The sequence below is a fragment of the Tiliqua scincoides genome, chromosome 5 (assembly GCF_035046505.1).
Source record: "Tiliqua scincoides isolate rTilSci1 chromosome 5, rTilSci1.hap2, whole genome shotgun sequence".
Taxonomy (NCBI): Eukaryota; Metazoa; Chordata; class Lepidosauria; order Squamata; family Scincidae; genus Tiliqua; species Tiliqua scincoides.
In genome coordinates this window covers 69710342-69720826 of record NC_089825.1, presented here as the reverse complement: position 1 = coordinate 69720826, position 10485 = coordinate 69710342, and the positions used below count along the sequence as shown (strand labels likewise).

Genomic DNA, 10485 nt, shown 5'->3' with positions numbered 1-10485 from the left:
CGGTCCGAAAGGAGGCGGGTGGGAGCAGCTTGCGCATGCGCAGTGAGAGCTGCAGAGACGCTTCGCTGGTGGCAGAAGGTTGGTCCTTGCGTGAGGTGGCTCCGCTGGGGAGAAGCTCTGGTGGCGTAGCTGGAGGGGGGCGCAGAGCTCAGGCTGGCAGCGGGGCGAGCGAGCGAGCAGCCCCTCCTTTCGGAGCCATTCAGTTGTACGGCTCCGTTTTGCTCCGCCCCCCCAGCTACGCCACCGCCTGTGTCAGAGGAAGGGGCTCAGGCGCGGCCCTCCCGCTGCCAGGCCTGCTGGAGCCTCGCAGGGGGTGGCAGCGGCGGCAGCAGGAGAGGCATGCAGTCCCTTGAGCTCCCACCCGCAGCCCAGGCGCACTCCTGCTGCTCCAGAGCCCCCACTGGTAGGCTGAGGAGGTCAAGACCAGTCAACGTTCAAGCACTGAGTGTGACCTCAAAGTCCCCAGTGCTCAAAGCTCACTCTTAGGTGGACTGTCAGTTGTAAGGGAAATGTGCAAGATCCCTCAAGGAGAGAGGGTGTGGTGTCAACAGTGGCCCCTTGCTCTGGCAGGCAAGCAGGGGGTTAACACCAGGGCCTTAGTTTGCAGGGAGTGTGCTGCACAGCTGCAGCCACTTGAAGGCCCACAGGTAAAAGCAGAACCTGGAGCAGTGAGATGGGGTGGGTGTAGAAAGAAGGAGCTTGGAGACACTGAGAGAACAAGAGGAAGAGCTTGGAGGAAAGAGGAGGGACTGAATGACTGACTGCTAGAGTCTGGTGTGTGGCTGCCTCACCCAGCAGCCACTGGGAACCAAGGTGTTGCTGCAGCGGCTAGAGAAGCAGAGAGTGGAGGAAGGAGGAACTCTGCAGGTTGAACAGGCAAGCTACCCTAGTGGTGGGGTCCAGAGATGCTTTTTGCACCCTTAGGTCTGCTTCGAGTGAAGAGGGGAACTAATTCATTTCTCCAGACCAAGTTTGGAAAGGGAATTGGGTAAAACAGTAGTACGTGTGTGTTTCGTGATTGCTCCACAGATGAGCTGATTCATACCTTTCTTGATTCCTGCAGCAAAGTGATTTATGAATTGATATAATACTGCTTTATGACTTTTCTTGTACATTGTTATAATAGCTCCTGAGAATTCTTAATATACATCCTTAGTTTTATGTTGATTGCGCTGGTTGAAATGATTCTATAAACAGTGATTTTCAGTTTTTTTCATCTCAAGGCACACTGATAAGGTGCTTTAATTGTCAAGGCACACTATTATTCTTTTGACAATTGACAAGGCACACCAGACTGCCAGAGTGGTGCTCACATCCCCCAATTGCCCTATTAATATATTATCCTCCCCCAATCGCCAGTGGCACACCTGAGGACCATTCGTGGCACACCACTGTGCCATGGCACCATGGTTGAAAATTGCTGCTTTAAAAAAGGAGGGTGGGTAGGATGAATTGGCATCTGAGTCATCATAGATCTAACTTCACCAGTAGAACTTCCACATAACTGCCTGTCATCCCCTCAAGCAGATGTGCTTTTTGGTGGTCTCAGTTCACATTAGCTGTCAGTCATTGAGGGCTGGTCAGTGATATCACTAGGATTCACATCACCTGGTGTGGGAGGCCTGCATGGCACCCCATGCAGTGGGCGGGGCAACACCCCAGGTGGTGGGCATGGTGATGTACCATCACCCCACCCACACTGTTTTTTTGGCTGTACCTTTTGTTATAACACAGGTATTTCAGTGTGGTTTGTTTCATTGCATTCTGCATGAAATTACGCATTGATTGATATATAACATGATGGTATTATTCCTCCAAATTCTGATTTTAGTGATTTTGAAAACTTGTAGAGTCATACACACGAACCTGTGTCAACTTACTAACACCTTATGGCAGCAGTTCTCAAACTTTTAGCACTGGGACCCACTTTTTAGAATGACAAGCTGTCCAGGACCCATTGGAAGTGATGTCATGGCCCGAAGTGACATCATCAAGCAAATTAAAATAAATTATTATAAATAATTAAATTAAAATAAAGTAATTAAATAAGGGGGTGCCAGTCCTGCTCCACCAAGTGAATCTACTCTGAAGTAAGTCCCATAGTGGTCAGTGGGGTTACTCTCAGGAAAGTGTGGGTAGGATTGCAGCCTGTGTGCCCAATCATATGCATGTCTACTCTGAAGTAAGTCCCATAGTGGTCAATGGAGCTTACTCTGTAGTCTGCCTGCAATAACACCCCACCCCCCAAAAAAAGAATCAGTGAGCTCTTCAGCCCTCCCAGTGCCCAGTTTAAAGTTCTTCTGTTTCAGGCATATCAAAACAAAGACCCACCTGCCTTTGCAAGTGCAAAATAGAAAACTTCCCCTTACCAGTTCAAGCCTCTTTTTTGCCCTTTTTAGTGGGGGGGGGCTACCTTCTGGAGCATTTGTTGAGCTCCTTTTCTGTTGGATCTGGACCATTCTGGTGTCCTCACATTCCCCTTTGCCTGGCCTGACCGACAGCCTATTCACAAGTAAACAAGACCGTGAGGCTTTCACTTTCCATAGTTCTCCATAGTTCTCCATAGACTCCAACCTGGGAGGGGGGGATCGCCTTCTTGGGTGTTTTTGGGGGCTGTGTTCATTGGATCAGGACCATTCTGACATCTTTGGAGTCCTCCTAGCCTGTCTCAACTAAGGCAAGTCTGCCTACTCATGAGTAAACGCGGCTACATGGCTTCTTTTCGGGCTCAGACTTGCAGCTTGGAGGCGGGAGCTTCTCGAGGGGGGGGTTGGGGGGGCTGCAGTAATTGGACTGGGACCATTCTGGTGTCATTGGATTCCTCTCAGCCTGCCCTTTCTGACAAACTATGGCAGGTACACCTACATGCGAGTGAACGCGCGATACGGCTCACTTTCACTTTCCATAGGGCTCCATGCATTTTTTCTTTCCGGTTTTTTGACCATAACTTTTGAAGGAAAGGAGCTGTTTCAATTCTGTTTTTTGCATTGCATTCTGCTGGACATTCCGCATCCAACCGTGTATGGCATGACGCGATAGCTCCTAATGCAGCGGTTTTAGCGCATCACCCCCCACTAGTCACCAGGTGCGGCCCGTACCCCCCTAGTGACGCCAGTGGGGCTGGTCTACACATGTAGCAGATTGAGGAGGGATGGTTGTGTTATACAGTTAGGTTGCAGAATATATTGTACTGCTTCAGGTTGTAGGTGGAGGATCACAGGTTTGCATACTAGTGTGCAAAGGAACATAGAAACCTCGCAGACCAAGGGACAGGCAGGGTAGAACACTTCTCCCTGTATGCAGAAAAAAATCTAACCCTAGAGTGTTTTTACATGGGTGTGTGTGTGTGTGCGCGCGCGCGCGCACATTCTAAAATGACATTCCACGCCTGCAGCTTGAAGTGATACAGTCCACCTATCTCATCATAGACCAAGGGTGAATGTTAAGAAATCAAGTGACATACATATACATCCAAACCAGATGTTGTATGCATGAGGTTCAGGCTGCACACTTTCCTGAGAGTAAGCCCCATTGAAGAAAATAGGACACTTCTGAGTAGACCTGGTTCGGATTATGCCCTCAGCTGTTAACTGTGTGACCTGAGTGCATTGCAGGTGAGATCCTGGATATGTCAGTTCTGTCATATCTGTCTCACCCATTCAAGGGTAGAGATCATTAGTTGATATTGCTGTGATCAAGTCCTGTGAGTCATATATTTCTGTGGGAAGTCAGCACCCCATAGGTACCCTATGGGCCTTTTCAAAATCACCCAGCTAGAGATGATTCTCAGGCAAGATGCAGATGCAAACTTGAGTTCATGTTGATTATTATTAAGAAAATTTATTTAAAGAGAAGTTCACAAAAGTAGTTTACATAGCAAATAAAATGGAAAAACGTGTACCCTGTTTCAAAGGATCAAAACAACAGCACCTTGTCTAAGAGTCAGAAATACTTGTGTGCGTTTCAGATTCTTCTTAGATTTGAATCATCCTTAGATTTGAATCATGTGAAGAGTCTGCATTGGAATGAAGTCAGACTTCAGTATTACAGGTTGAGCCTCATTATTTGCATGGGTTCTGTTCCAAGCACTCAGTGGATGGCAAAAGTACACTATAGCAAATCAATATAAAAAACAAAGTTTCTTTGCTCCTGTGATTTAAAAACAGCCTTGATGACCTTTGTAATGTAAAATAAGAGTCATTAAGAAGACAGTCCATCAATCAGTCCTCCTCCAAGAGCATAGAAAGGCGCTTCACTCAGCCCCTCCCTTCACCATTGCAAAATGATCACCTTTCTTTCAAGTGCTCAGGGGGAAGAGAGGGGGAAGGGAAGGGTCAACTGGAGAGAGAAGGCTTGATGGATTGTCAGCCAGCTGCCCTCTGTCTCTCTCATTAAGGAGGCTATTGTTAAAATGACTGTTCAGTTTTTTAAATTGATTTTAAAGGGATGCATTTTTCCCCTTCTCCAGGGATCAGCACATGCTCACTCGTTTGCAGTGAGTGGTCATTCATGTCGAGTTAAATCCGTGTATAAAAAATCCGTGTATAACAAGGCTGGACCTGTATAGTTTGTGCTGCTTCTTCCAGTTGATGGAATTTTTTTATTTATTTTGGCTAGTTGAAGTAAACATCGATTTTAAATTAGTAACCTGATATTAGAATACAACCAAATAAAATATTTTTATTATTTAATGTTTATCAACTTTTTCTTCCAAAACAAACAAATATGTTTAATTTATTTTCAGCTTTAGGATGGCTTTGATCAGGAAGCTTCTCTCTTTATTCTCTGAGTGATCAGATTTTCCCAACTGTTAAAGAGGGAACTTAAGGGTAAGATTTATTCAATTATGTCCTTAAACTTGAACATTTATTTAAGATATTGCTTTGAATATTCAAATATTTTTAAAGATTATTATATCTGCATATAGAAAGTGGCTGTCTAACTTCTCTATATAATGTTTGTTAGGTGGCCACCTTGTACTGCTTTGCCTCCCCTGATAGGAGAGGTACCCGTGAAAGATGAGGCAGAAAGTAATACACATTAGGGAATCTGCTTCTTTTTACTTGGGGGACAGCTTTCTAAATGTCTCTCTCGTAGCCATTCCAATTTGAAAAAGCACAATAACACAAGTTAGTGTTTCTCAACATTTGTCCTCCACCATACCACTTCACATGGTCCACTTATTGGAAGTACCACTGGAAGTAACTGTCATTGACATCGTCACCAGTTACGTCTGAGTTGGAAGGCCAGATGCGACGTGACAAACACCAGTAAGAGGCGCAGAGTGGACAGGAGGGTTTTTTCAAGCATGGAAAAGCATTTTTTTGGAGCTCTGCCTACCAAGCCTCCTACTGCTGTTCATTGTGTCGTGTTTCTGGTCTTGCTGCTGGGCTACAGGTGTCCAGGGGTTCTGCGAATACCAGCAGATGCCACGTCAAGTAACACTGGTGGTACCCGTACCACTAGTTGAGAAACACTAAGTTAGATATTTAGACTTGAATACTATTGTGACATCAGCATTGTCTCTCTCTGTCCCTGCCTATTGAACATTATTTCCACAGGACTATTTATGGATGAGTGAATGAATTAGTTGTAGTTGAATGAGAATGTGAAAGGGAAAGGAAGGAAAACTATGGTTGAGGTTGGGGCAGGAAAGGAAAAATAAGTTTTGAACAAGGGAAGGAGCATATAAGAAATTGGGCAGAGGGAAGTAGGGGCCAGGTAAAAAGTAGCTGAACAGAGCTGACTGAGAATATGGAAGGGAACCAGAAGCTTTCTTGCCAGCCCACTAACCTTGCCCATTTTTGTGGTTACTTGACCGTACGGATCTCTGTATAGGTATGTTGCTAAATTTTTCAGAGCATTATATAAATAATATGCCAATTTAGATGTGTATATTTGACAGTGTACTTTACAACCAGTTTATTAGATACTTAAGAATTGTTTTTCCTAATTTTAAGGATTGTCCATGAATAATTTAAATGACCCTCCTAACTGGAACATCCGGCCTAATGCAAGAGATGATGGAAGCCCTGGAAGCAAATGGAATTATGCTTTGTTGGTTCCAATGCTGGGATTGGCTGCCTTTCGTAAGTTACATTTGAAATAAAACTAATTTTTTTTATCTTGCATATAATGAGATGGACTGTATTGGCAGAAATTAGTGCGAGCTGGACTATGGAATTTTAGTATAGCAAGTTCATAGAAATCTGCTGTTGAAATGGGCCCAACCTGCAATGGAATAAAGTCAACCCAGATCAGAATAGAAGAGGAAATACCATTATATGCAGACATAAACAAAGTTGATGGCATGTTGTAGCCATTCTTATGAAACGTAGGAACCTGGGGATTGTCATGGACTACTTGCCTTTCCCCTTGAAGCACATACTTGTTAAATTCTTAATATAGTATGTTTCTGTTTCTCAGTAGTTTATCTTTTTTTTTAAAATGTAATAGGACAAGCAACATTGCCCCTGCTCATTAATTAGGACACCAATAGAAAGGTGTTTAACACCTGCCTTTCCCATAGGAACAGCAATAGTAGCTTTGTTGGATTTGGACTCAAGTATTTTTCAATGAAGAGGGGAAAACAATAGCCTGAAAATACCAATAGACATTTTCTTTATAATGTTTCAGTAACATTCATGAGGAGCCTTGTAATGTTTTAAAGTTTAATTTTACACCTGAATTGTATTGCAGGTTGGATCTGGTCCAGAGAATGTCAGAAAGAGATAGACAAAGAGAAAAAAGATTTCTATAGAAAACTATCAACTGTACACAGAGAGCTTGAAACCAAATATCGTGACATCATCACAGAAAACCGCCGTACAGTTGCTCACTTAGAGCTGGAACTAGAAAAGGAGCGGAACAGAACATTAAGTTATCGTGAAGCCCTTGTCTCCCAGAGCCGTAAACTAGTGGAAGAAAGAAGAATTCTGGAAAAAGAACGTGCAAAATTAGAACAAGAAAAACAAGTTCTGCAGAACTCTGGAGCTGCTGGTGTTTTGTATCAGAATTGTATGGAGAAGGAAGAGCAGTGGCAAAAGAGAGCTATTGCTCTGTTAAAAGAATATGAAGAAGCACTTACAGAAAGGCAAGATATCTACTGCAGCCTTATGCTACCAAGAAGTCGACGACTGGAAATAGAGAAAAATTTGCTAGTTAAAGCAGCAACTGATTCAGTTGCTTTGGATCTAGAAATGGAAACTGGCCTGAAAGATATTTTCAGACATGACACCTATTGCAGCTATTTGCTAAACACCAATAAACGTCAGAATGGAAGGCTCATGTGGCTTTATCTCCGATACTGGGAATTGTCTGTTGAACTCAAAAAGTTCAAGAGAGTAGAGAAAGCCATTTTGGGAAAGTAGTGGTTAAAAGTTGTGGCCATTTATATGTTACAAGTATCGGATGAGTGTTCCAGTACCTATCTGGTACGTATACAAGTTTTCTCCACTTTGCCACCATATTTGTATTAGTTGCCCAAAAGAGTGTCCCAAGTGCTTTAACACCTCTTCATCTGACTGGCCAAGGGGAATGCTGATTGAGCGGTACCCTAGTGCTCTGTGTTGGCTGAAAGGCTTTGAATTTAGAAGGTCAAGTACTGGCCTAAAGGAGATTATTTCCACTTCTAGCACTTGCATGGCAACCTTTCCTGCAAGAAATCTTTTCACGCTACTTGGAAGCAACTGCTGTCAGTTTGTGTTCTTGCTGTTTTCAGTCTGAAAATCCATGTAAGGCTATGAAAACATTCTGTATTCATCGCTGAAGTGTATAACCAAGTTTTCAAATCAGTCGCTTAGTAATTATTCACTTACAGTGCAATCCTATGCATGTTTACTCAGAAGTAAGTTCCACTGTGCTCTATGGGGCTTACTCCCAGGTAAGTGTGCATATGATTGCAGCTTTAGTCATTTGTGATCTGGGCTAGGCTTAATACTTGCAGAAATATCACAGTGATTGTGTTAAAACAAAATAGTTGACACTAAGAACTTAGTGGGTAAAGCTAGTACCTCTTGAATGAATTTTTAACGCCAGCGTATAACAGTGGAGCATGTGAAGTAATCAGAAAAAGATGGTGTCCTTGAGCAAATGCAGAGTGCCTTTTACTGAACAACCACAAATAGCCCCTCCATGTCTAGGATCAGAGAGAAGGCTTTCTTTCCCAGATAGTGCCTTTCAGGCAGGCTTGAATTCTGACACCTCTTTTTAGACATTAAGCACTGCATGTGAACATTCTGTCAGAATTTCAGTACACCTGACTGGTACAAGACATTTGTTGTGATCCAGGTTTGTAAATAGCTACACCATCTGGCCACCTTGTGTCCCTTCAAGGAGAAAGGCGGGATATAAATAAAGTAAATAATAATTCTGGTCACTTGTGGCAAGTAAGAGGGAAGCTTTTATATAGTGAAAGAGAGTTTATTCTCTTTATTTCAGGCTGTTAACATGCCACAAGTGATTAACTTAGAAATATGTGGACAGATGGGCTACTAACCTTTGTGGACTTATTTGCTGGGCTAATTTTAAAATCTTTCATGCAAGGGAAAAACAATTCATAAATTCATTTGGCATTTTACAAGTAGTAAAAGGTCTTGTGCCCCATTCTGTGTTATTGGAGCTTGAGGCTGTCACTTTCATTTGTGCTGATAATTGTAAAACCATTTCAATTGCACAAGTATGCAGATAAACATAGATACAAAAAGGAGTTGGTGCACCACTCCCAGGCCAGGCTGCACCCTTAGGCCAGTACGTATTTTGAGAGAAATTTGTCTAGATTTGAAGAAGGCTGCAGGTACTGCCGTTGTTTGTACTGTTTTGAGCATGAATATAATTTTCTAATATTCTGCTTGGATTATTTTTGAAAGAGGAAATCTTCCTTTCAGATTTTTGATTTATACCTAAGAATTTACTTAAAGTAACCTTGCTTTGAGATCTGTAGCTGTAATGCTGTATTGGTGCATCTGTCTCTGTGCATCAGCAATTACAAGGTAATATTTTTAGCAAAAACACCCAGAAATGATGTGAAAAGAAAAGAAAAGAGTGAGAACCCAGGAAGCAAAAAAATATAATTGTTTTCCTTCCTCCCTTTAACAGAAAGCCACTTTTAAAGTGGTGATTCTTGTAAATGTAACAAGGGGGTAGCAATTACCCCTGTCCCTCCCAGTGGCTGTTCCTGGTGTTTTTTGTGTTTGTTTTTCTTTTTTTAGTTTGTGAGCCTTTTGGGACAAGGTTTGACTGGAAGTAGCTTTTGGAGGTTTCGGTGGGCCATTCTGATGCCCATAGAGGCCAATGAGTGGGTTGCCAACCTGGCACGACTCAGGAGAGGCCTCTGGAGGATCCAGTTAAGTTGTTGTGCGAGCTGCTGGAGTGGACTCAAGCAACTGTGGAATTCCTTATCTCCAAGGGTTTGGTTCCATACCCCCCTATGGATAAGAACAGCCCATTATACAGGCATGCCCCCTTATCTGTAGGGGTTTCTTTTCTGGCACCCCTCACAGATATCTGAAACCATGGATACAGGCAAATGCCTGCAATCTTGGGGCCACCCACTCCCTTTGGAAACTCTGCTCCCCTTTCCTCCAGTAGGCAGTCTGAGCTCAGCAGAGGCCGAGGATATTCATCAGACTAAGCTCTTAAGGCTCAAAATACAGGACATCTGATTTCACAGAGAAACTGGAAGTGACTTTTTAATGCCTTATAAGGCTTTGGGAGACTGGGGGAAACCCTTTAAAACGTGACTTCCGGCATGGCATTAAAAACATGACTTCTGGTTTCTCAGTGAAACCGGAAGTCACATGTTTTGAGCCTCAGAGCTCACTCTTAGTTCAGCAGGGGCCAGGGACAAACATCCTTGGCCTCTGCTGAGCTCAGACTCGCCTCACCTCCAGAGGGGGTGCACAACAGAGTTACGTGCATTGGGGGGACCCAGACCCAATCCGTAGATATGGGACACCCCCCCCCCGGTATAATATTTGATGAGAATTGTTCCCTGTTCATGCTGAAGGACAAGTTTCATAGACTGAAACACTAAACCAGTAGCTTGTATTCAACACTAAAATCATTCCTTACTATCTCTCTTGTCATGCTCACTTCTGCTGTTTGCTGGCCTGTTTGTATGTAGATAAGATTCTTTGAGTATTCTCCAGAGTCGTTTGCTCTAGTGTGCCACAAATGGTCCACAGGTGTGCTGCGGGAGTATGGGGAGGGTAACTTATTCGTAGTGCCACTGGGGATGTAAGCCTCCTGCCGGTAGTGCAGTGTGCCTTGTCAATTGTCAAAAAACAGATGGTGTGTCCTGAAAATTTTAGTGTCTAGTCAGTATGCTGTTAAATTAGAAAGGTTGAAAATCACTGGAAGGTACTCACTTTTTGGAAGAAGATTCAGCACCAGATGTTATTTCTTGTATTTGGTGCACATACGTTAAAAAAATTACTCACCTTACTGTTAACTATCCCTGAAATAAATTATTGTGAAAAATTCAAA

General features: G+C 43.3%; 1 protein-coding gene across 3 annotated transcripts; it reads left to right on the top strand.

Annotated features, from left to right (window-relative positions):
* Positions 1-34: 34 nt before the first annotated feature.
* CCDC127 (coiled-coil domain containing 127) lies at positions 35-10485 on the top strand. Of its 3 annotated transcripts, none has more exons than XM_066627049.1 (4): positions 35-78; positions 4745-4829; positions 5961-6089; positions 6700-10485. In XM_066627049.1, exons 3-4 carry the CDS (start codon positions 5969-5971, stop codon positions 7368-7370), a joined length of 792 nt encoding a protein of 263 aa, XP_066483146.1. In that variant the 5' UTR covers positions 35-78; positions 4745-4829; positions 5961-5968; the 3' UTR covers positions 7371-10485. The 3 variants fall into 3 exon arrangements, with proteins under 3 accessions (XP_066483146.1, XP_066483147.1, XP_066483148.1); XM_066627050.1 differs by lacking the exon at positions 35-78 and adding an exon at positions 324-403; XM_066627051.1 differs by lacking the exon at positions 35-78 and adding an exon at positions 3594-3614.